The 27,379-nt window shown below is 39.4% G+C and overlaps 2 protein-coding genes and 1 non-coding gene across 5 annotated transcripts in view; 2 read left to right on the top strand and 1 right to left on the bottom strand.

The window, feature by feature from the left end:
- NBAS (neuroblastoma amplified sequence) overlaps positions 1-27,379 on the bottom strand; it is a 335,385-nt gene that overhangs the window by 290,969 nt on the left and 17,037 nt on the right. For all 3 annotated transcript variants that reach the window (XM_018055620.1, XM_018055621.1, XM_018055622.1), the window contains exons 7-9: positions 12,755-12,888; positions 10,154-10,287; positions 8,202-8,300 (exon numbers count right to left, since the gene is read on the bottom strand). In XM_018055620.1, the coding sequence (XP_017911109.1) occupies positions 8,202-8,300; positions 10,154-10,287; positions 12,755-12,888 (367 nt within the window). The remainder of the gene's footprint in view (positions 1-8,201; positions 8,301-10,153; positions 10,288-12,754; positions 12,889-27,379) is intronic.
- On the top strand, positions 514-1,110 carry LOC108637158 (multifunctional methyltransferase subunit TRM112-like protein). Its single transcript, XM_018055623.1, has one exon. It carries the CDS (start codon positions 549-551, stop codon positions 924-926), a length of 378 nt encoding a protein of 125 aa, XP_017911112.1. The 5' UTR covers positions 514-548; the 3' UTR covers positions 927-1,110.
- TRNAY-AUA lies at positions 20,072-20,143 on the top strand. The gene has a single exon. It is a non-coding gene; the product is annotated as a tRNA-Tyr (tRNA).

Genomic DNA, 27,379 nt, shown 5'->3' with positions numbered 1-27,379 from the left:
TCAATCTCGCCCAAGTCACTTCTTAAAATTTTATTTCCATAAATTCTGCAAAAGAACTGTGGAAATAGTCCTTAAAGTTAGAGGCCGGGGGCGGGGGGAGGGGGGGTTCGGGTGAGGGTGGCAGTGGGAGCAGGGTGGGAGGGAGTATAACCCAGGTACAAAATACCCTACTTAAGATTAAGGAAATTCACTGACATACAAAGTTATCATATATCAGGTTAAACTACAACCAAAACACTCAAAGAGGAGAGACACAGACTCGTTATTTATCACCTGCAGGAATTCAAAACTTTATCAAGGCCTACAAGGGCCCACTTAAGTATAAATAACTACAACAAAATGAGAACTAGCCTCTTCTTTCAAAGACCCTCCATGTAGAGGACTGATGGATGGGTTAACAATGATTTCCAAATAATTTTTTTTCAATTGTAGGCCAAAGAAAAGTAAAAGTAATCAAGCCCTGTCATTGACTTAAAAGACAGCTGAAGGCTGCTAAGAACCAAGATGCTGCTTCCGGCTCCGGCTGTGCGGGAGCGCGCAGCGCAGACATGAGGCTGCTCACCCACAACTTGCTGAGCTCGCACGTGCGAGGGGTGGGGCCCCGTGGCTTCCCCCTGCGTCTCCAGGCCACGGAAGTCCGTATCAACCCTGTGGAGTTCAACCCCGACTTCATAGTGCGTATGATACCGAAAGTGGAGTGGGCGGCGCTTCTGGAGGCTGCGGACAACCTGCATCTCATCGAGGTGCCTAAAGAGCCGATTCAGGGATATGAGCATAACGAGGAATTTCTGAGAAAGATGCACCACGTGCTGCTGGAGGTGGAGGTCTTGGAGGGCACCCTGCAATGCCCAGAGTCGGGACGTGTGTTCCCCATCAGCCGTGGGATCCCCAATATGCTGCTGAGTGATGAGGAAACTGAGACTTAAACTGTGCCAGGCGCCGGTTTTTCCCTCTGGTTGTGTGAATCTTTGTTTACACGTTATCTTGTTTGTTAGTCCTATCCTATGTGTCCCTAACCCTTGACCCAGTGACACGCCACACACAGTGTTTCTGAGCTCGATAGTATATATATTTTTTTCTCATTAAAGGTTCAAAACCAAAAAAAAAAAACCAAGATGCTTCTGAGTCACGCATGTCTCCCTATCTGTAATATATTCTGGATAAAAACAGATCACAGAATGTAGCTAAGACTTCCCTGCCTCACCAGAAACATATACCTGTTTAAGAAAAAAAGAAAAGTTAGTCCATGAAGCTCAGCAAGTCCCTTAATTCACATCTAAGGACTTTCCTCTCTGCCAAAACGACACAGCTTTCTCTACTAATAACAGTACCTCTTTGTTTCTCTTCTAAAAACCAACCTGAACTCATGGAAAGAAGAATTTGCTCACACTGGAAGAATGAGCATTCGAAAGGCAACATGAAAAACTCCTTAATGTAAGTTAAGATACTCAATTCCTGACATTCACACTTGCCAGCTATAAAGCTGCACATTAATCTCTCAAATGTCAATAGCCCCTGCATTATCAAAGGCCAAACACACTCTCTCGCTGCAGTGGAAGGTAATCAGCAAGGATCAGGACCACGGCACTCATTCCTTTTCTAGAAGCAATCCTTCATAAAATTATTAAGTCTTATCTAGCTAGGGCTTATGAGAAATTTCCTAATGCAATTTATACGTGACTGCTCCTCCAGCTGTCAATATAGTATATCTTTTACACACCACTGACCTGATTCTCACAGAATATATATGACCTTAGGAACCAGAAAGAAAGACGGGCAATTTTACAGCAATGTAATGGATATAAAGGCTCACTGATTAGCTCCCCAAAGCATCTCATAGGTCTATATCTTACAGCTTATAAGAGAAGACAAATTTACAAGTGCTCTTGGGTAAACCTTTAAGGTAGGGTATTCTCAACACTATCTCTTCCACAAGATAAAATTAAAACATTTGTGGGACCTTTCCCTAGACGATGGTGATGTACTGAGGTGGTGGGCCCCTCTGAGTACTCTACCCACACCCCTGCCCAGTCTACGCCCAGGATTATTTTCTTTCCATTCTGTGCCAGTGAGGTTGTCATGTCTCCTAAGAGCTCATTCACACGAGACATTTTTGATCCCCCCACTAAGTACAACTCATAGGATAAAGGGGGTATCTCAAGCAAATGAGTGTGAAGGAAGCCTGCATTTAAAACGCTGAGGGAGGAATATTCACATGGAAGGGAAATGGGTGAACCTATGGCTGATTCATGCTGATGTTTGGTAGAAACCAATGCAATACTGTAAAGCAATTATCCTTCCATTAAACATAAATGAATTTTAAAAAGTAAAATAAGCAATGCTTATAAATAATAAATACATAATAATAATAAAAAATAAAATGCTGAGTGCGATTTAGGGGAAATCAGAAGCCCACAAGAGATGACCAAATCAGGAGACACAGCGCTTTAGTACTGCAGTATGCTATTACTTAAAGGTATTCATTCCTCAGTATCCCCTAAAATTAACAGCCTTCTAAAGACTATCTCCTCGTCCATCTTCTGAGACTTGCACAGAATAGTAGCAAATACTATGAGCGCACATTTAGGAGAATGCAATCACCCAACTGCTCTTTAGCCAATTCACTCCTACCTAACTGTACTCTATATATAGGTAAGCTGACAACCTAGCTTATTACTCCTTGTAAATGTTGTCTCATACTCTTTTTGCAGAATCTGTATCTGGCTTAACACAGGTGACTAAAAGGGAAAAAAAAAATCACTCAAATGCTTGAATTAATCCTTAAACATAACCATGAAACATTATTAATCAATCATGGTTTTTCCTTATAGACTATATGAAACATAGGTATCTTTCTTAACGTAAACCTGGGTATCTTTCTTAACATAAAGACAAAAGTGTTCAGTTGGTAGGAATGTAAATTGGTGCAACCACTAGGGAAAACAGTATAGAGATTCCTCAGAAAACTAGAGTAGTCCTATGATCCCACAGTCTGACTCCTTGGCATACACCCAGACAAAACTATACTTCGAAAAGATACATGCACCATTGTACTCACAGTAGCACTGTTTATAATAGCCAAGAGTATCACTTGGCTAGATATGGAAACAACCTAAATGTCCATCAACAGATGAATGGATAAGAAGATGCGGTGTGTACACACACACACACACAAAATTTATGTATTACTCAGTCATCAAAAAATACAAAATGCCATTTGTAGCAACATGGATGGACCCAGAGATTAAAGTCAGAAAGAAAAAGACAAATACCACACGATATAACTTATATATGGAATCTACAATATGATACAAATCAACATATCTATAAAAACAGACTCATATAGAGAACAGACTTGCGGTTGCCAAGGGGGAGGAGGATGGGGCGGGAGGGAAGGAATGGGAGTTTGGGATCAGCAGAGAAGGTAATGGTACCCCATTCCAGTACTCTTGCCTGGAGAGTCCCATGGACGGAGGAGCCTGGTGGGCTGCAGTCCATGGGGTTGCTGAGAGTCAGATACGACTGAGTGACTTCACTTTCACTTTTCATTTTCATGCACTGGAGAAGGAAATGGCAACCCACTCCAGGTTCTCGCCTGAAGAATCCCAGGGATGGGGGAGCCTGGTGGGCTGCCGTTTATGGGGTTGCACAGAGTCGGATACGACTGAAGCGACGCAGCAGCAGCAGCAGCAGGGCTTAACTATTATACAGGAGATGGATAAACAACAAGGTCCTCCTATACAGCACAGGAAACTATATTAAATATCCTGTGAGAAATCATGATGGAAAAGAATATGGAAAGGAATATATATGTGTACAACTGAGTCACTCTACAGTAAAGAATAAATACAATATTGTCAATCAACTATACTTCAATAATTTTTTTAAAAACATACACCCTTTTTACTATATGTGAATTAAAAGTTAATTTTAAAACTTAAAAAGAAAGTGTTCAAATGAAAACCTGCTTAAAGGATCTTTTTTCTCTCCAATTCAATCTTTATTACAGTTTTATGGAGGTTGTGGTTTACATTCCATGAAACTCACGGGCATGAGAGATCTTTAGGAGCACTGGAAATATTCTAGAACTGACTGGCGTACAGCTTGCACAACCCTACTTATTTATTAAAAATCACTGAACTATACACTTAAAATACCAAAGCATCATCAAGGATTCCAAGAATGAGTGGCTTCTCAAAAGGGACCAAGAAAAGAGGCTTGTTTTCCACCTTTTGTGTTTGTGGAGATATAATTCAGGACTTAGAAAAAGTTAGCTTCCAAAACTAATTATGTTTGAGCAGTTATCAAAGAACTGTTGGAGGCTCAAAGTTGAATAAGTCAGATTTTGCTTGTAGAAATTTACAATAAAATTAGGATCAAAACCTCAAAACAACAACAACAACAAAAAGCTGTTGAAAGCAGAAGCTATCATTTAAAAATATACACAGTAATCCCCTACCCACAGTTTCACCTTTTGCAACTTCAGTTACCCAGTCAACTGCAGCCCAAAAACATGAAATGGAACATTCCATAAATAAACCATTCACAGTTTTAAACTGCACACCACTCTGAGCAGTGTAACGAAATCCTGTGCCTTCCCGCGCCATCCTGCTCCATCCTGCCCCGAGAGACGACGTGCCGTTGGCCAGTGCGTCCCACACTTCGGGCACTCAGCAGCCCTCCAGGTTATCAGAGATGGATGGTGAGGTACTGTAATGCTTGTGTTCATGTAAGCCTTATTTTACTTAATAATGGTCCCAAAGCACAAGAGTAGTGATGCTGGCAGTTCAAATATTCTCTTCCTGTGCCTCATTTACACATTAAACTTTACCACAGGTATGTATGTATGTGGGAGAAAAAAAAAAAAAACACTATATGCAGGGTTCAGTACTATTTGAAGTTTCAGGAATCCCCTGTGTATGTCCACAGGGACATACACCCTGTGGATAGGGCAGACTACTGTATTTTATTTTAACTTATTCATATTACGTGGGTGCCCTTATTTGTGAATGTGTGACTCCTAAGATAGACTGTACACTCCTAGAGGGCAGACACCACAACCTAATCACCACCAAGAACAGAACCCACCTGTACTAAAAGTTTAATGTAGTCCCTTCTAAAAATGCAGAGGTACAAGATTTCTCCTAGCTGGAATCCGGGTACAATATAAGCCAAATCTAACACACAAAGGCAACACTGAGAACAGAAAACAGAAGGACGTGTTGGGGTAAGTGTAGGAGGGAGAGCAAAACTGGAATACGAGATAGTCTGGAGAGGATAAAATGCATTCTTACGCTGTGAGTAGGAAGACGAAAAGGAAAACAGTCAAAATCAGCAAATCCACAGAGCTTATCCCAAAGCTTCTCAACTAATTTTTCTTTCATATTACCCAACTTACACCTCAATTTCTCTTCTTCAATAGTGCTCCCAGCATAAAACCTTGAGTTTGTATATCACCAATTTATCCTAACTCCAGTCTGGCTGATTTATTTCACATTTACAGAATCCTTGTGGATGAAAAATATCACAGGCTCACATTACTAAACTAACCAAAAATAAATAAAAAATGTGATGAATATTTCAGGTTCTTTCATTTAAAAAAAGATCACATAATGGAAAATATAAACAACTAGCAATATTTCTGTCATGCACAACAAGACATTTACATGTATTCCTTGCTTTATAACAATCCTCATTCAGAAACCTTAATGCAGTCATCCATCTCCAAGTTGACTGCTGTCACAAATTGTATATGACTGCAAAACCAAGAAGAGGCTCTCCTTCAGTGGTTTTATAATTCACCTTTCCAAAACTTTCATTTTGAGTCCACTCCTCCAAAAATACTTCTATTTACTTACATCCTATGCCACAAAGTGAAAGCCTTAAGAAATAATGAATAGTCTCACTTATGACAAGTTATTATCATGTAATAACTACTGAGTGTATGATCATTTCAAACCTATGATCCCAAGAGAACCTCACTTAGCTTCCTGAAATACTGCTAAGAAGTCTAATACTGACCTTGGTTTAAAAAAAAAAAAAAACAGACAGACAATGGAGGAGTCATCATGAAATAAACAAAGCAAAAGCCAGAGTTAGGGGGATGATTCGGGAGTAATGAGAGCTATAGGAGAGTGACAGATGAAGTTCAGCTCGCAGGACTGCTGCTGACTTCCTGCTCTGTGATCTATTTGCACCGCTGGGGTAGGGGACCCCTGTCCTATGTGACTCCATTTACAAATTCATATGACAAACCTAGACATCATAGTAAAAAGCAGAGACATCACTTTGCCGACAAAGGTCCATATAGTCAAAGCTATGTTTTTTCCAATAGTCACATATGGATGTGAGAGTTGGACCACAAAGGAGACTAAGTGTCCAAGAATTGATGCTTTCAAACTGTGGTGCTGGAGAAGACTCTTCAGAGTCCTTTGAACAGAAAGGAGATCAAACCAGTCAATCCTAAAAGATATCAACCCTGAATATTCATTGGAATGACTGATGCTGAAGCTCCAATAACTTTGGCCACCTAATGCAAAAAGCAAACCCACTGGAAAAGACCCTGATGCTGGGAAAGATTGAGGAGGGCAAGAGGAAAAGGTGGTGACAGAGGATGAGATGGTTGGATGGCATTACCAACTCAATGGAAACAAATCTGAGCAAACTCCAGGAGATAATGAAGGACAGGGAAGCCTGGCCTGCTGCAGTCCATGGGATCGCAAAGAGCCAGACACTACTTAGCAACTCAACAACAACAACAAATACACTCATAACTAAATATGAATAAGTGGTAAACTGTAAAGAAAGCAAGAGATCTAAGCAAAACTTAGGACTGTGGTTATCAACAGGGGACCGGAGGGGACGAGATCAAGAAAGTAAAAACAGGAAATCATTGGAGCTATATAGGTGTGTGTGTGTACTCTTTAGTATAAAAACTTCATAATCATAACATTCTGAATCACCAGAAGGACAGACCTATGATCAAACAGAAAGAAAACTTCCATACGTTTTCAATTAAAATATTTTAAGTACACTTGAGGACCAGCGTTTAAGTACTTGCCAAGAGGATAAGTCTCAATATTCAGAACTCAAGCAAGGTTTGCCTGGCTCAATTTGATATTTATTCCTCCGTTTTAGAGAACCAAAAAGTTAGCCTGACTAAGTAATAAAATATATGTAAATTTCATTCACAAATAACAAAGTCAAAGGGAGAAATCATGGGAAGCAGAAAATGTCGAAAGTTTTAGGTAACCCTCTGCGTAGCTGGCAAATACATGGATAAGCGGCACACAGGAAGAATCACACACACAAGCCAACTTTGTTTCACTCTGTTTTGCTTTCCTGCACTTCACAAATACTGCTTTTTTGTTTTACAAACTGAAAGTCTGTGGCAGCCTCACACAGAGCAAGTCTAAAGTGTCAGTTTTCCAACAGCAATTATTGCATGTCTCTGTGCCACATTTTGGTAATTCTCTCAATATTTCAAACTTTTTCATTATTAATGTATTTGTTATGACGATCTGAGATCAGTGATCTTTGATGTTACTACTGTTAAACTGTTTTGTACTTTTTTATTAAGGTATGTACATTTTTTAAACATAATGCTATTGCACAATTAAAATTACAGTATAATGTAAATGTACTTTTATAGGCACTAAGAAATCAAAAATGTGTGTGACTCCCTTTATTGCAACAATATCTCTCTGACTGCAGAGGTCTGGAACTGAGTCCACAGTATCTCGGAGTTGTGCCTGGAGTGGCAGAAATTGACTATGTAATAATCAGTGCAGCCCCAACTTGCAAAGAACGACAGAGGAAGGGAAGAACAGCTACTGAGGTCCTTCTACGCCAAGGCATTTCATATAACTGCTTTTAAACTGCCTCAACAATGCGACGTGTTCTGTATTATCTTCATTTTACAAATATGAAAAGACTCAGAGAACAAAGAGAGGAGACATTCCTGAGTGAATATTCCCAATGCCCATTCTGGCTCCAAGAAGCTCAGTGTGCCAGACAGATGAGCATGAATGTTCAGAAGGGGACTACAATAATACCACAGACATTAAGGCAACGATACACAAGAAGAGGAAATGAAGTCAAAATAAAAATCAGAACAGACAATTTCTTCCTTCTGAAACTGTGCCAAGGCTTCTATATCCACTTTAATACTCCACTAAATATGAGAGCAAACGGCTGCTTACCTGTGCCCGGGATGGTAAATAGCTGTGTTGATTCCATGAGGATAATGACTGCTGAAGCTGAAACAGTGGCTCTCCTGATAGCTCTGATGTGTTCCAACACTAAATTCAAGAAGGTAAGTAAGAAATAAATACCATTAAACCACAGTGAGATGCCACTAAATACCCATTAAAATGTCTACATTTATAAAGACAGACACCACCAAATTTATATCCTTAAATATTGCTGAGGATGTAAAACCACCAGAACTTTGATAAATTATTAGTAGGACTATGAATGCTATACCCACTCTGAAAAAGGTCTGGCAATCTCTCATAAAAAACAAACTATATCCACTCTATGACTCAGGAATTCCACTCAAAGATACTAAGCCAAGAGAAATGAAAGCATTTATCCATAAAGACTTACACAAGAGTGGTCACAGCTGTTTTATTTACAAAACTGGAAACTGAGAGCTCCATCAATAGAAGAATAGATAAACAGATCAGGAGTGCTATGGGCTGAGGATTTTTGATCCCCACAGATTGAATGTTTGTACCCCCTCAAATTCATTTAAGACCCTAATATCAATGTGATGATATCTGGAGGTAGGATCTTTGGGAGCTATTAGGTCAAGATGGGTTTAGTGCCTTTATAAGAGGTTAGAGAACTAACTAGCTGTCTCTCTATCGTGTGTGGATATAAGGAGAAGTGGGCAGTCTGCACCCAAAAAAGAGCTCTCACCAGAACCTGATCAGGCTGAAACCCTGATCTCAGACTTCCAGCCTCCAGAACTGTCAGAAATAAATTTGTTATTGCTAAGCCACCCAGTTATGGTATTTTGTTATAACAACCCAAACTAAGACTAGTGAGATAGCCATACAATGAAGTACTAAGCAGCCATAAAAAGAATAAACCACTGATGCATATAAAAATAAGGATGAGTCTCAAGACACGGTGAATGAAAGAAGACAAATGAAAACAGTACATGCTCTATGAGTCTGTTCATGTAAATCACTAGGACAGGCAAAACTAATCTATGATGAAGAAAAATTATAAATAGCAGTTCCTGTGAGGGTGGGAATGGACAAAGCTTTACTAAGAAGAGGCATGAGGGAACTTGCTTGCTTGATGGTAGTGTTCTGTATCTTGACAGGGCTTTGGATTGCACAAAGGTATATGCATTTGTCATAATTCACTAGCTGGTACGGTTAAGGCCTGCGCATTTCACTGCACGCAAATTTTCTCAATCGAAAAAAAAACTAAGTACATTCTGAACTTTAATTAATCATATGCATACTAAAATATGCATGGCAACCCACTCCAGTATTCTTGCCTGGAAAATCCCATGGACGGAGGAGCCTGGAACGCTACAGTCTACGCGTTCACAAAGAGTCAGACACGACGGAGCAACTTCACTATCACTATTCTAAAATAATAAGTACTGACTCTGAAATACATTAAAAATAGGACTGACTAACGGCCAGAGAACTAGATGGAAATATGACACAGTACGTACAACAAAATGCTGAACAGAATTTAAGTAGAGGTATATGAGAGCTTACTACAAAATTCTTTCAACCTTTTAAAATTATATACAGGTTTATTTAACAAAGCATAGACTAACAGCTGATCCTTTTAAATTTCTCTTAAGTGTGAATGAATATATCTCCCCTTTGTTTCTTAACGTACATATTTTATTGAAGTATAGTTGACTTACAATGTTTCAGGTACACAGTGAGGTAGTTCAGTAATACACATATATTATTTTTCAGATTATTTTCCATTTATAGGTTGTTACAAGACACTGACTACAGGCTCTCTGTGCTGTACAGTAAATCAACCTTTCTTTTGTATTTGCAATTTTTCAAAATAAAACGCTGAAAGGAAAAAAAAAAAACACCAAAATCTAACACTAAAGCAAGGAAGTAAACATTATTTCAAACAGGGCATCTCAAATAAAGTGTATTTTTACCTTACAAGGTAGCTTCTAAGTTCTCCTCGGTAATTGATGACCAAGAGCTCTGCAGACCACTGTGCACTTGCTTTATATTCTAAAAATATCAGCCCAGCAATCGCATAGCTCAAATCGCCTGCTAAACCAGATGCCTATGGAAGAGAGAGAAATTAAGTCACTAAAAAATACTAGATATAGGTTACCACATGTATAATGGAAGGATATTCAAGACACTGGCCTTGCCAGACATACCTTAAGATAGCCCCAGAACTGACTGTATATGAAGAATCATCTAAGCCAAAGTGCCCAGAACTACACATCCAAGTCTAAACCAGCCCTGCCAACCACAGGCTGGAACCACAACATCCTCTTTGGATGAGATGTTCACTTAATAACTGAATTACTGTTCAGACTATATTTCCATTGCAAAATAAGGGGAGAAAAAGAAAAAAGAAAAAAACTAATTCTATCATTCAGCCTCAAAGAATTCTAAGATACAGAATTCAGACATAAGCTCTCAAATGTTACTTTCCACTGCCAGTAGTAACCAGTGTTACATTAAAAAGAAAGACAGAAGAAGAAAGAAATCTCCAGTTATTTTCATTTGCCTAATCAGCAATTTAAAGGGAAGGACTCAAAACAGTCGCTCAACGCCAGCCTTTTTCCATCAACTAAATATCAGGCTATATTTGCTAGTTCTGGAGGCATGTGCACCTTAGGAATCACATTTGCCACCCTCAGTGGACCCTCACTGTCTAAAACCACTCAATAAAATATCAATAGTGTAGCCACATGTGGCTATGGAACATCTGATAGATACAAACAGAGATAAGCTAAAAACATAAAAAGACCAAATTTCAAAGACTTAGTACCGAACAAATAATGTGGAATATTTTATTGATAATTTTTACAGTCATTTCAACATGCAATCATTTTGGATATGTTAAATAAAATTAATTTCACCTGTTGAACTTAATGTTACTAAAAAATTTTACATTACATGTGATAACATTTACAGCTCACATTAAATTTCTATTGAACAGTGTTAGGGCTTCCCTGGAGAAGGCAATGGCATCCCACTCCAGTACTCTTGCCTGGAAAATCCCATGGACGGAGGAGCCTGGTAGGCTGCAGTCCATGGGGTCGCTAAGAGTTGGACACGACTGAGCGACTTCACTTTCACTTTTCACTTTCATGCATTGGAGAAGGAAATGGCAACCCACTCCAGTGTTCTTGCCTGGAGAATCCCAGGGATGGGGGAGCCTGGTGGGCTGCCGTCTATGGGGTCGCACAGAGTCAGACACAACTGAAGCAACTTAGCAGCAGCAGGGCTTCCCAGGTGTCGCTAGTAGTAAAGAACCCAATGTCAATGCAGGAGATAAAAGAGACGTGAGTTCAATCTCTGGGTCGGGAAGATCCCCTGGAGGAGGGCATGGCAAACCACTCCAGTGTTCTTGCCTAGAGAATCATATGTACAGAAGAGTCTGACAGACTGCAGTCCATAGGGTCACAAAGAGTCGGACACAACTTAAGTGACTCAGCACAAACAGTGCTACTCTAGAAAATAGTAAGTCAACCTTCTTTGTTTGGTTCCCCAGAACTTCTATGACATGAGCACAGTGTACTTTTTCAAGTTTTTCCACTCATTTTTTAACAAAAACCATTTTCTATATCCTTGGTTCTCACTCCCAGCTTCTCACTAGAATCAGTTGAAAGACCTGAAACATTATCCTTCAGGTCCTGCTCAGATCAATTAAGTCAGACTTTCTCTGAGTGTAGCCTGGGAAATCCAGTCATTTGTTTTGTTTCATGTTCTGTTCTTTATAAAGCTTCACAGGTGATTCTAAAAAGCAGCCAGAATTAGGGCCACTGTTCTTCCTGCCCTGTACTTTGTTCACCCGAGGAAGGAGGATGCAAAGTTAAGGGAAAAAAAAAGAAAGAAAGAAAGAAAGCACTGAACTCCTAAAAGAGACACTAATTAACTGGATCACCAGGGGAAAAGTCATTTTGTTCCTCACAGTGTAAGCCCTCTAAACTGTAAAATGAGGAGACTGTGTACCCAGTCTACTCAAAGGGTGTTGTGAATATCACACAGGAATATACATCAGTGGTTAACGAAACACAAAGCACTACACAAATATAAGTTACTACCACCGTTAATTTTTTTTTCTTCACCCTCCCTCTCAATTTCTACCTTTTTATGGTAACAAATTCTAACTCCTCTCAGGCTGGTTCTGTTCCAATGGCCCATTGACTTCTTTCCTTCACTGGAACTTTATTACCACTTTCTCCCCTCTTATTTAGTACTTACTTACTACCATCTTGTAATAATGGTAGGTTAGTTTGAGTAAGCTCTGCAATTTGGTAGGGAAGGGAAGCCTGGCACACAATCCATGGGGTTGCAAAGAATCAGACACCTCTGAGCGACTGAACTGAACTGATGTCTGCATAGTGCATTTCAAAATACAAAGAAGACATATTTCATGAACAGCCCTCTAACTAGATCTAAGATCTTAACTCCACAGCTTATTATCCTGATTTATATTTCCTCTTTCATCACATTCACTCATTCATTCAAGCACCTATACATAAAAGGCAGTTTTTTGGGTATGTACATACCGGAGTAATAACGAAGAGCTCACTTCCCATGAGATCAAACACCCTCACAGTTCCCATGCTTTCAGCATAGGCCAGCAGGGTGCAGTCGTAACTCCATGCTACACGCCTCCACTGTGGTTTTGGGTCTTTTGGAACTAGAATGAAAAAGGAAGTGCTTTTATCATTATAAAGATAGTTAGCGTACAGTTTCTGCAGCAAGAAGAGTATTCAAGTATGACATCATTTCCTAAAGGTCTCTAACACTCCCATTCAGGAGAAAAGAACAGCTCCCAAAAAGCTACTTCAAGGAAGAGGGGCAAAACTAAACCATGACAAGCTTTGCCCCACTTACTTGAGAATGAAGTCTACTGACCCAGTGGTCTACTGAATGCTGAGCATGTACTCATCCAGGAATGATATCCCTCAAAATACTTATGAAATTAAGAGAGATCAACAGCATAGAATATGGGCAGAAAATGATTCCAATCCAGGGAACTAAGTTTCTCCAAAGGCAAAAATAAAAGAAAATTTCAACTGCCAGTCTTTTAGATATGTATTTTATCTTTTAAATACATATTTCAAATACAGATCCTGAAGAAAAACAAAGGGAAATTATATCAACACAGTATTAGAAAGAGAAAAAACACATATTAGGCAAGTGAATCAAGAACTGTTTGTTCTCAATCACACAATTATAAAACTTGGAGAATTAACACCTTACTAATCCAACACCTGATTTTTTCTTCTGTTTCAAATTTTTCAGTACAATACCAGCTGCAAAAGAAAAAGGGGCTGTGCAGCTCTGAACTGCATTAGGTTGGTTTGAGTTTTCTGTTTCCTTTGCTTCCATTTCCCCATAACAGAATCCCAGAACTGAAGAACCAGGAAGGACCAGTGCCTTGCCTTGACCAACAAAAACTCCAAATAATTAGGAGACTCCAGGTGACGGCAAGAGTCAGGATACAAAGCCCAGAGTCTCAGCTTGCCGCTGCCTCACACAGTGTTGGCTCCATTACAGTGCACACTCCCTGGGCCAGAGACTGGATTTAGCCTGAGGATTACTGCCTCAGAAGTGCTTCTGAGATGTTTCACCTTTTCTCTCTTCCTCTGCTAATATCCCAATTCAGGCTCATCATCTCTAGCTTAGACTCTCATAACAGCCTCCTAACAGGTCTTCCCAACTTCAGGCTCTTCCCTTCTAACCTTTCCTCAACTGTATCCCAAGTTATCTTTGTCAAAAAGAAAGGTGAACAGAGCCTATCCTTCTGCTCCTTCAAAATCCCTGGTGCTTGTCCATTTCCAACAAAACCAAGTCCAAACTCCTTCACAGACGTGAATGGCCCTTCACCAAAGGTCCCCTCAAGGCTTTCCAGTCCACCTCCCACCCCTTCTCTCCATCATCCACCTTGGAACTCACCATTAACACAACCACCTGGCACAACCCAGATAATCATGATGATCTGATCACTAATCTCGAGCCAGACATCAAGTGGGCCTTAGAAAGCATCACTACGAACAAAGCTAGTGGAGGTGATGGAATTCCAGTTGAGCTGTTTCAAATCCTGAAAGATGATGCTGTGAAAGTGCTGCACTCAATATGCCAGCAAATTTGGAAAACTCAGCAGTGGCCACAGGACTGGAAAAGGGCAGTTTGCATTCCAATCCCGAAGAAAGGCAATGCCAAAGAATGCTCAAACTACCACACAATTGCACCCATCTCACATGCTAGTAAGGTAATGCTCAAAATTCTCCAAGCCAGGCTTCAGCAATACATGAAATGTGAACTTCCTCATGTTCAAGCTGGTTTTAGAAAAGGCAGAGGAACCAGAGATCAAATTGCCAACATCCGCTGGATCATGGAAAAAGCAAGAGAGTGCCAGAAAAACATCTATTTCTGCTTTATTGACTATGCCAAAGCCTTTGACTGTGTGGATCACAAGAAACTGTGGAAAATTCTGAAAGAGATGGGAATACCAGACCACCTAACCTGCCTCTTGAGAAATCGGTATGCAGGTCAGGAAGCAACAGTTAGAACTGGACATGGAACAACAGACTGGTTCCAAATAGGAAAAGGAGTACGTCAAGGTTGTATATTGTCACCCTGCTTATTTAACTAATATGCAGAGTACATCATGAGAAACGCTGGACTGGAAGAAGCACAAGCTGGAATCAAGATTGCCGGGAGAAATATCAATCACCTCAGATATGCAGATGACACCACCCTTATGGCAGACAGTGAAGAGGAACTAAAAAGCCTCTTGATGAAAGTGAAAGAAGAGAGCGAAAAAGTTGGCTTAAAGCTCAACATTCAGAAAACGAAGATCATGGCATCCGGTCCCATCACTTCATGGGAAATAGATGGGGAAACAGTGGAAACAGTGTTAGGTTTTATTTTTGGGGACTCCAAAATCACTGCAGATGGTTACTGCAGCCATGAAATTAAAAGACACTTACTCCTTGGAAGAAAAGTTATGACCAACCTAGATAGTATACTCAAAAGCGGAGACATTACTTTGCCGACTAAGGTCCGTCTAGTCAAGGCTATGGTTTTTCCTGTGGTCATGTATGGATGTGAGAGTTGGACTGTGAAAAAGGCTGAGCGCCAAAGAATTGATGCTTTTGAACTGTGGTGTTGGAGAAGACTCTTGAGAGTCCCTTGGACTGCAAGGAGATCCAACCAGTCCATTCTGAAGGAGATCAGCCCTGGGATTTCTTTGGAAGGAATGATGCTAAAGCTAAAACTCCAGTACTTTGGCCACCTCATGCAAAGAGTTAACTCATTGGAAAAGACTCTGATGCTGGGAGGAATTGGGGGCAGGAGGAGAAGGGGACGACAGAGGATGAGATGGCTGGATGGCATCACGGACTCGATGGACATGAGTCTGAGTGAATTCCGGGAGATGGTGATGGACAGGAAGGCCTGGCATGCTGCGATTCATGGGGTCGCAAAGAGTCGGACACGACTGAGCGACTGAACTGAACCTAGAAGGTTCATCTCCAATGTTATTCAAAGGCTTCTTGTTGGTGACAACTTCTGTGGTAACAAACTGTCACCTCTTCGACACTTATCAAAACAGATCACCCTCCTCTCTGTGCCCCCAAATATGTCCTACAAAAGTCCCTCAGCATTTATCGCATCAGACGATGTGCTTACATGAGTGTTTTCCCCACAAGTCTCTGAGACAAGGTCTTACTCGACAGTGCCATTCCAGGACCTGGAACAAGATGTCTCACTAATGAGCAAAGCCCAAGAAAAATCTTTAATAATGGTAAGGGTTTACCATTCCTCAGGGACTAACAAACAATTAAACATGAATTATATAACTGAAGTCCTTTTCCCACCTTAAAGAAGAATATTATAGAATTCAAACCTCCCTCTTATCTCTACAATATATGTAAAATATGTTCTGTTCATGGGAAAAATATACACGACTTCCTTGAGAATCTTCATTCTATTTTTCAAAAGGTGAAAAGCATACTAAAAAAGCCAAGAGAGCCTTGAATACAGGAGGGTCTAGTGAATTTTAACCGTAACAAAGAACTGCATACACTTTGGAAAAGCCACTTTTAAGATGACAATAAAGTGAAAAAAAAGTCACTTCTCTGTCCTCACATAGCTTTAAAAAAAATAATGAAACCTGTAAGTAAATTTATGCACAGGATGATAACAACACAGAACTCCGAGACTCATATACACACAGATGCTATAGGAATACCAGCACAGGACAATTTAATGTCTGAAAAATATTAACGTGCTAAACAAACACTGCAACATTTTTCCATTATTTCTGTTTTAGCTGTGATAACACGTCTTTCCTCTTATTTCATTTTTATAGGAGGATAAACAGATTTACATACAATATTCTGTATCTGTCTGAAATAAGCCCCATCTGAAGGGAATTTGTTTTTACTATCACTTCTAGTTATAACCAGCCACTCCAGAAAACTCAGCATGTGTTCTCACCCAAATGAAGATATGTTTTCACTACAAGATAAAATTTCACCTAACAATATGAAAATGAAGATGGTATCGCCAGATCTTTCCAGCATTCTGTACGGTTTTTAGAGAGGATTGAACAGCACAGATTTCTACAAAGTCAGCGTCAATGGAGTTTTCTGAAAGTGTTCAAAAAGGCTGATGGTAAGAGTTAACCAGCAATCTGCCAATTATCCCATTGCTGGAGAAGCCGTTTATACCTGCTCTCATGCAGGACCAGCAGCTGTGCTTGCCTCCACCTCAGAGCTTCCGTCCACTCGGCCTGGACTCTCTTCCCCTGAACCCGTCCCGGCTCCTTTCCATCTTTCACATCACTTGCTCAGGCAGCGTTCTCCAGCTGCCCTGTCTCAGCAGCCTCAAGGCCCCACTGTTCTCCTCCATTCCGATGATTTCCTGTCTTTCACAGCCCTTATCCCAAATCAGTATATATGTCTACTTCTCACTGTCTGCCTTGTACATTAAACTATTAATTCCACAGCGTCAGATGCTGGGTCCATTCTGTTCATAACTTTTATCATCAGCGCCTCATACTCTGCTGGTACACAACAGCAGCCCAGGGCTGAAGAAGCACACTGCAGTCCAGGGCTCATGTACCCAAATTAAAGATGGAAAAGGGAAAGAACTGAAAATAAGGAACCCTGGGCTTTATTCTCAGTGCTGCTGTAAAACGGCTGGGTGTGACCATGGGGCGATCACCAAGGGTTCAATGAACACGGTCTCCCAAACATTCTCTGACTCTGACATCAAGAACCAGTGAGCAAGAACAAACTAGTAGGACTAGAAGACACACAGAGGAGTTAATTATCTAACTGTTCCAAGCAACATTTTTGAACAGTGCTGATAGCACATATGAGAAAAATTATACAGTCCTAGGTGAAGGTAAGGTGAAGTTGCTCAGTCGTATCCGACTCTTTGCGACCCCGTGGACTGTAACCTACTAGGCTTCTCCGTCCACGGGATTCTCCAGGCAAAAATACTGAAGTGGATTGCCATTTCCTTCTCCAGGGGATCTTCCCGACCCAGGGATCGAACCCAGGTCTCCCACATAGGAGGCAGATGCTTTAACCTCTGAGCCACCAGGGAAGCCTATACAGGCCTAGAACAAGGAAGTTCTAAAGCATAACAAAGTTTGAAGCTATAAAGGAAAAAAAGAATGACAAGAGTGGCTACTGCTCCCCACCGCCAACAACAACAACAAAAAAAACCTCTCTGTGAAAATAAGACATAACAAATTAAAAGGCAAATGGATTTGGAAAAATATCTACAACAAATGACAAAGGATAGCATTCACACTATAATACAGAAATAATTAGAAAATAGTCAAATAAGGACACAGTCAATAAAGAAAAGTCAAGTAATCCAAGAGGAATATAGACAAAAGGATATGATCTAACAATTCACATACATACACAAAAAGAAAACAGCCACTTAACATACATTTTACCTAATAAATAAAGATATGCAAATTAGAAATGAGATGCTTTCTTCCCCTCTGCTAACCTGATGATATTTTAGAAAAGAGGTAACTTATGGTGCTGATTTGTACCAGTTAGTGAGATAACCTTCCTAGCTCATTTGATCAACTTACTGGAAACTTAAGAGTTTCAAATTTCTGGAGAAGTCAGACAGAAAACATAATTGTTTTGTTTATAACATATAATTTTACCAAATAATTTTCATAATTAGTTTGAGAGGAAGGTCCTTCCAGAAAACACAAGATTCAAACTTGTAATTTTTCAGATAGAAACCATAAAAGTTATAAGCATATTCGCTGGTTCATTCAGTCCTTTGTTAACTTTTGTGAAGTCATCAGATTTTTCATTAGACTACCAGGACATATCAAAATGCTAAGAACTCCATATAATTTCTAGGATATCTATATTAGTAATTTTATCATACATTATAACATGAGTGGATTTATTACTCATTTGATAATCTTTTTTCATGTAATTTAACCAAGCAAGTAAACACAGTTTAATAGCTCTCTTTGGGATGTTTCAGGGGTCCTCTGAAGCACCCCAAAGTTAGCTAGAGGTCAAAAGAACTTCAAAAGACTTCTATGTAGGAAGTTTTAGAGAAAAGATCAATTAAAAGGGTTTAGAACATTTGGTCAGGTTTAGTCAATGTTGATGGGTGTATCATTTAGCTTGTTGATATGTCACAATAGGCGTAAATGCCAAGGCCAAGGTCTAGGGAAAGTCAGCTCCGGCATCTTGGACCTAGTTGACTCTAACCAGTTTTCTTATGGCTGTGTCATTTCTAACAAAATCCGTTTATCTAACTAATTGTAATCCAATTTTAGAAAATCCTGATCATGCATAACTCTTTTTAGTATTTTTTTCATACCTTTTTCTTTTTTTAACTGAAAACACACTTCTTACTTTCCTTTAGCAACCAAGAACTAACTTTTATATTAGCATTTTATAGATTGGTGAGCATAAATACCAGTGATAATTTCTAAAACCCTTGCTTTCTTAGAACATTTTAGGATGGCACCAAACATTATTCATTTATAGTCCCAAATTTCTTTAGTTTCTCTGTAAAAGGAAATTAGTGTTTAGTAGTAAATGTTTCAAAATCTTATTTTATTTGGAAATGACCTAACTATTCAATAGACTTCCAACACTTAGCACACTTGGCACAACGCTTAGAAATTTAAGTTACACCAATCTGGAGAGACTATTTTAGACAGATATTTCTAAAGAATAATTATTCTTAATAGACTTTATATAAAAGCTCATATCTCATTTACATTTTTTTAGAAGTTTCTTCACTCAAGGTAATTTCCTTGTTGACAAACTTGTAACAGATATAATATTTAACTTATATTAAACCTAGGTACTATGAAAATATTCTACTTACTGTTAAATACTCTAAGACATGTCTATATTAGATAGGTCAACAAACAAACATTAATCAAGTATTTAATACTGAATATTTCCCAGTTCACATGAACCTGAAATTTACTGTTTAATTTAGCATTATTTGATTTGTAAGCACTTAATTTGGTTATATTTGATTAAAATGAGGGTAATTTTAGGGGGAAAAAGATGTTTAATAAATGTTAAATCCCAGTTTGTTAATGGAGGTCTACCAATGGACGTAGAAAAGACTCATTTCTTGGATAGTTCTTTGCTATTATGTGATAATGTAAAATTTAATTGAATTCTTAAAGAACTCCCTAAGTTTGTTTCTGAAGCTTATCTCAGTAATGTATTTTTGGATGAAGATCGGATGCCTCATGATCTGCAACCAGGACTGGAAAAAGACATAATTTAACGGACTGTCTCCAACCTGGAAGGAAGGACTTTTTTATCACGTACTCTTAACTTGCTCGGGCTTCCCCGCTGGCTCAGAGGGTAAAGTGTCTGCCTATAATGCAGGAGACCCAGGTTCGATTCCTGGATCGGGAAGATCCCCTGGAGAAGGAAATGACAACCCACTCCAGTACTCTTGCCTGGAAAATCCCATGGACTGAGAAGTCTGGTAGGCTACAGTCCATGCGGTCGCAAAGAGTCGGACACGACTGAGCGACTTCACTTTCACTCATGGTGCTGATAGTGGAAAAAGAATGGCTTCACTCATACCTTTTACCTGGTTGTATGAAGTATAACTTTCAGGAAGGAAACACGGCAGTAGCTACATTTTGAATACTATACCCACGGACAAACAGGATGTCTTTTCCAGCATTGTTAGAAGGGGAAGGGGACAAAGATACGAAGAGAAAGAAAAAAATAAGCCACAGTACACCACCTAAATTTCCACAAATAGGGAAACAGATAAATAAAATGGGGTTCACATTTTATGAAGAATGCAAATTAAGATAATACAATCTTGTTACTTTTCAATTTCTTCATTATTTGAATTTGTTACAATTATGTACTGCTTTTGTAATTAAAAGAAAAAAAAGACAGAGTAACTAGTTTCAGATTAGGCCTCCCAGCATAAAAATAAAATATGGCAAATAATTATTTTCAGATGGTTTATTACAAGCAGGACAAGATGTGATGACAGGGAGAAAGGGAAACGGATGAGGTGAGACCCAGGCTCATCCTCGCTATCTGCCAGGAAGCACTTTCTCCACTACGATGTATGAAGAGAGACAGGACATGAAGTCTCACTGAACTGCGATGAAGGTTAGAGTTTAGAGCTACTAAGCTGACTAGAATCCACAAGGCAACCTTCCAGACGATAGTGGGTAAGACAGAAAAGGAACGCTGAAAGTCTGCGGAGAGGAATCCCTGGGTCTTTGGCCAAACAACTTTGCACACACTTGGAGAGGATGAGTATCAGAGGGAGAATGACTATCAGATCTTGGGGAGGATCTGAAATGGTAATAAGTTCCAGCTAGCCACAGTGGAGAGACTTCACTGAACACTTTGAGCATTTCTAAGAGATCCTGGACAGGCCTCATCTTAAAGTAGAACTGATCTAACCCTAAAATAAAAGCTACTGTAAACCATATCCTACAACACTGATAAGTCTTAAAAAATTAAGCCAATCCACAAAGAAATTAACTTCCCAAAACAAAATGCAATACTCTTAGGAAAAGATAACAAATATCACGCCAGTCTATGTCTGATGCAGGATACAGCATGCTTGGAGCTGGTGCATGGGGATGACCCAGAGAGATGTTATGGGGAGGGAGGTGGGAGGGGGGTTCATGTTTGGGAACGCATGTAAGAATTAAAGATTTTAAAATTTAAAAAATAAAAAAATAAATAAAATTTAAAAAAAAAAGATAACAAATATCAGACACTCTATAACACAGCACCTATAACGTTAAGCATATAATCTAAAGTTGCAAAGTATGTGAAGCAGGAAAGCATAACTCATATCATGAAAAAAAAAAAAGAAACCTGTCAATAGAAATATACCCAGAAATGATACTTATCGAGGAATAAGCAGACAAGGACTTCAAAATAACTATTTATATATTTTGGGATACAAAGGAAAGTATAAACAAACCGAATAAATAGGGAATCAAAAGAACCTGACAGAAACTATAAATGCCAAATTATTGAAATGAAAAAGGTAATACCTGAAATGGAAAATCCATTGGATGGACTTAAAAGCACATTAAACAAAAGTTTAAACTGATACCTTGAAAACGTCACAAAATAAACTACATAACTTAAAAAAGAGAGGGGAAAACTGAAAAAATTAATAGAATATCAGTAACCAGTGGAATAATCACAACCAATCTATAAGTGCAAGAAGAGGGGAAAGAGATTGAGTTAGAAAACTTAATTTGTATTTTAAATAACATCCATAAAGTTGTGAATGTGATGAAATCTACAAATCCACTGATCTTAGAGGCTTAATGGACCTACAGGAAGATAAAGTGGAAAAATGAAGTCAAGTCTATTGTTAGGGGAAGCACACTGATTGAAAGCACACACCCTGGCCAGGCACCATAGTAACTATTTGCATGAGTTGTTTTATGACAGGAGGTCCTGGTAAGGAACATGGAACTAATAAACCTCCACCAACCAAAGGGTTCGGGAAAGGTCAAAAGGAGACACCACCTGTCCAACCACCTCCCAGAATCTCTCTCTCTGGCATCCATCTTGGCTAAACAAGACATGCACCACCAGGAAGGATTGTGAGTCAGAATGATTGGCTAAAAACAACCCGGAAACTACTCCCATCACCATAAAACCCAAGACTGCAAGATGTGACAGAGCAGTTCTCCTGGGTTCCCTTACCATCCTGCTCTCCACCCAGGTGCCCTTTCCCAATAAAATCTCTTGCTTTGTCGGCACATGTGTCTCCTCAGACAATTCATTTCCGAGTGTTCGACAAGAGCCCAGTTTCAGGCCCTGGAAGAGGTCCCCATTCCTGCAACAATATGATAGTCAAATTTCTAAAATCAGTGAAAAAGAGAAAATCTCAGAAACAGCTGGAAAAAGAGACATTACCTACAGGAAAACAGTAATAGAAATGGCTGTTAATTTCTCATCAAAACAATGCAATGACATCTTTAAAGAGCTGAAAGAAAAAAACAGTCAACCTGGAATTCTATATCCAGAGAAGATACTTTACAAAAAGGAAGGCAAAAATAAAAAATGGTTTCAGATCAACAGACCTGCATTATAAGAAATATTAAATAAGGACTTCAAGTTGAAGGGAAACACTATCTAATGGAAAGTTTCTCAAAAAGAAAAAGTTGAAAATAATAGAGATGGAAAATAGAAGAAAAAATAAGAGATCCATCCTTGTTTAATTCCTTAGTCAGATGACAAAAAAAAAAATAATATACTGTAGAGGTTTAACATTTATTTAAAAAGTTAGAAAACAGTACAAAGGAGTAAGAGGGAACCGATATACACTGCATAATTAAATTTTTAATGTACATTGTAAATCCCAGAAAAAATGCTAAAAGGAACAGAGACGAGATAGGACAAATAGAAAAATAAGACACAATATATAATGAATAATGCAATAAATGAGATCAAAAACCCTCTGGAGGGAACAAATAGTAGAAAAATGGAGGCAGAAGATAGGATTAGTGAGGTAGAAGATAGAATGGTAGAAATAAATGAATCAGAGAAGAAAAAAGAAAAACGAATTAAAAGAAATGAGGACAATCTCATAGAACTCTGGGACAATGTTAAACGCCCCAACATTCGAATCATAGGCATCCCAGAAGACAAAAAGAAAGACCATGAGAAAATACTTGAGGAGATAATAGTTGAAAAGTTCCCTAAAATGGGGAAGGAAATAATTATCCAAGTCCAAGAAACCCAGAGAGTCCCAAACAGGATAAACCCAAGGCGAAACACCCCAAGACACATACTAATCAAATTAACAAAGATCAAACACAAAGAACAAATATTAAAAGCAGCAAGGGAAAAACAACAAATAACACACAACGGGATTCCCATAAGGATAACAGCTGATCTTTCAATAGAAACTCTTCAGGCCAGGAGGGAATGACAAGACATACTTAAAGTGATGAAAGAAAATAACCTACAGCCCAGATTACTGTACCCAGCAAGGATCTCATTCAAACATGAAGAAATCAAAAGCTTTACAGACAAGCAAAAGCTGAGGGAATTTAGCACCACCAAACCAGCTCTCCAACAAATGCTAAAGGATCTTCTCTAGACAGGAAACACAAAAAGGGTGTATAAACTCAAACCCAAAACAATAAAGTAAATGGCAATGGGATCATACTTATCAATAATTACCTTAAACGTAAATAGGCTGAATGCCCCAACCAAAAGACAAAGACTGGCTGAATGGATACAAAAACAAGATCCCTATATATGTTGTCTACAAGAGACCCACCTCAAAACAAGGGACACATACAGACTGAAAGTGAAGGGCAGATAAAGATATTCCACGCAAATAGAGACCAAAAGAAAGCAGGAGTAGCAATACTCTTATCAGATAACATAGACTTTAAAACAAAGGCTGTGAAAAGAGACAAAGAAGGACACTACATAATGATCAAAGGATCAATCCAAGAAGAAGATATAACAAATATAAATATACATGCACCCAATTTAGGAGCACCACAATATGTAAGACAAATGCTAACAAGTATGAAAGGGGAAATTAACTACTCAATCAAAAAATTGGCCAAAGAACTAAACAGACATGTCTCCAAAGAAGACATACAGAGGGCTAACAAACACATGAAAAGATGCTCAACATCACTCATTATCAGAGCATTGCAAATCAAAACCACAATGAGGTACCATTTCACGCCAGTCAGAATGGCTGTTATCCGAAAGTCTACAAGCAATAAATGCTGGAGAGGATGAGGAGAAAAGGGAACCCTCTTACACTGTTGGTGGGAATGCAAACTAGTACAGCCACTATGGAGAACAGTGTGGAGATTCCATAAAAAACTGGAAATAGAACTGTCTTATGACCCAGCAATCCCACTGCTGGGCATACACACCAAGGAAACCAGAACTGAAAGAGACACGTGTATGCCAATGTTCATCACAGCACTGTTTATAACAGCCAGGACATGGAAGCAACCTAGATGTCCATGAGCAGACTACTGGATAAGAAAGCTGTGATACATATACACAATGGAGTATTACTCAGCCATTAAAAAGAATACACTTGAATCAGTTCTAATGAGGTGGATGAAATTGGAGCCTATCATACGGAGTGAAGTAAGCCAGCGCAGGCACAGGAGGGCCTAGAGGAGCTATCCCACGTTGAAGGTCAGGAAGGGAGGCAGTAAGGAGATACCGCTCATCCAAGGTAAGGAGCAGCAGCTGTGCTTTGCTGGAGCAGCCATGAAGAGATACCCCATGCACAAGGTAAGAGAAACCCAAGTAAGATGGTAGGTGTTGCAAGAGGGCATCAGAGGGCAGACACACTGAAACCATACTCACAGAAAACTAGTCAATCTAATCACACTAGGACCACAGCCTTGTCTAACTCAATGAAACCAAGCCATGCCTGTGGGGCCACCCAAGACGGGCGGGTCATGGTGGAGAGGTCTGACAGAGCGTGGTCCACTGGAGAAGGGCATGGCAAGCCTTCAGTATTCTTGCCTTGAGAACCCCATGAACAATATGAAAAGGCAAAATGATAGGATACCAAAAGAGGAACTCCCCAGGTCAGTAGGTACCCAATATACTACTGGAGATCAGTGGAGAAATAACTCCAGAAAGAATGAAGGGATGGAGCCAGAGCAAAAACAATACCCAGCTGTGGATGTGACTGGTGATAGAAGCAGCGTCCAATGCTGTAAAGAGCAATATTGCATAGGAACCTGGAATGTCAGGTCCATGAATCAAGGCAAATTGGAAGTGGTCAAACAAGAGATGGCAAGGGTGAACATCGACATTCTAGGAATCAGCGAACTAAAATGGACTGGAATGGGTGAATTTAACTCGGATGACCAATATATCTACTACTGCGGGCAGGAATCCCTCAGAAGAAATGGAGTCGCCATCACGGTCAACGAAAGAGTCCGAAACGCAGTACTTGGATGCAATCTCAAAAACGACAGAATGATCTTGGTCCGTCTCCAAGGCAAACCATTCAATAGCACAGTAATCCAAGTCTATGCCCCAACCAGTAATGCTGAAGAAGCTGAAGTTGAACAGTTTTATGAAGACCTACAAGACCTTTTAGAACTAACACCCAAAAAAGATGTCCTTTTCATTATAGGGGACTGGAATGCAAAAGTAGGAAGTCAAGAAACACCTGGAGTAACAGGCAAATTTGGCCTTGGAATGCGGAATGAAGCAGGGCAAAGGCTAATAGAGTTTTGCCAAGAAAATGCACTGGTCATAGCAAACACCCTCTTCCAACAACACAAGAGAAGACTATACACATGGACACCACCAGATGGTCAACACCAAAATCAGATTGATTATATTCTTTGCAGCCAAAGATGGAGAAGCTCTATACAGTCAACAAAAACAAGACCAGGAGCTGACTGTAGCTCAGATCATGAACTCCTTATTACCAAATTCAGACTGAAATTGAAGAAAGTAGGGAAAACCGCTAGATCAAATCGCTTATGATTATACACTGGAAGTGAGAAATAGATTTAAGGGCCTAGAAGTTATCCAGTAAAAAAACAAAAAAAAATTTTTAAAGATACTTCGGGAAATTCTTCTTGAACTTCAACCTAGATGACTTACACAATCTTTAAATGAAGAAAATAGATTATAAAACTTTTACTTTCATAGAACATATCTACAGTAAAAATACTTAGAGAAAAAAACATCTGAAAGAACAGATCATGAAATGTTAGTCTTACTTATCTCTGGATGATGTGCTTATCTTTATTTTCTACTTTTTGCTCATTCTTAGTTTCTAAAACTTGTACTGAGAATGTGTACTGTTTTGTCAATAAGAAACAAATTATTAAAATTCATGAAAACAAATTTAAAAAGCTATATAAGCTGAGGCTCCTGAATCACACAATTCAAAAGAAAAATGTTTCATTTCAAAACCAGGGTGCTTCAAACGGTCTATGCTTCCCAACGTTTTCCCTATTAAGACACACATACACTATCGTGTTTGAATGGCACTGGTGGCTCAGTGGTAAAAAGAATCCGCCTGTCCATGCAGAAGACACAGGTTCGCTCCCTGGGTTGGGAAGATCCCCTGGAGAAAGGAATGGCAAACCCACTCCAGTATTCTTGCCTGGGAAATGCCATGGACAGAGGAGCTGGAGGGCTACAGTCCATGGGGGCCACAAAGAGTAAGACACGATTTAGCAGCTAAACAACAACAGCATGGCACCTATGGGTAAGTAGATGAGGCTGCTGGAAATTGGAGGCAACCAGCCTGAGCTTGCGCTGTCAGAGGGCCACCAGGCCACTGGGCAATTGATGGGATCTCAGCCCACATACATCTAGGCAAGCTGCTGCTCAGGAAGCTCTGGGTTATGGTATCTCAAACTCAGAAACATGAGAAAAATCTCCTGATTAACATAGGATAGCTATAAAAATGTCTAATTCCACGTGCTATTTTAAAGTCTTTATTCAAGATAGAGAAGATGAAATTACTATTTATGTCCTGGCCAACACAGCCAAAACAAGTTGCAATCCACATTTAAAACATCCTCAAATAGCATATATTTTATCAAACAATAACTGAAAAATATTGAAGTGGAACCAAATAGCTCCTATTTCAGTCTGCAGACTCTACTGTGAGTTTCA

Source organism: Capra hircus, chromosome 11 (genome assembly GCF_001704415.2).
Source record: "Capra hircus breed San Clemente chromosome 11, ASM170441v1, whole genome shotgun sequence".
Classification (NCBI taxonomy): Eukaryota; Metazoa; Chordata; class Mammalia; order Artiodactyla; family Bovidae; genus Capra; species Capra hircus.
The sequence above is the reverse complement of the archived record's forward strand: the minus strand, read 5'-3'. Positions and strand labels throughout refer to the sequence as shown.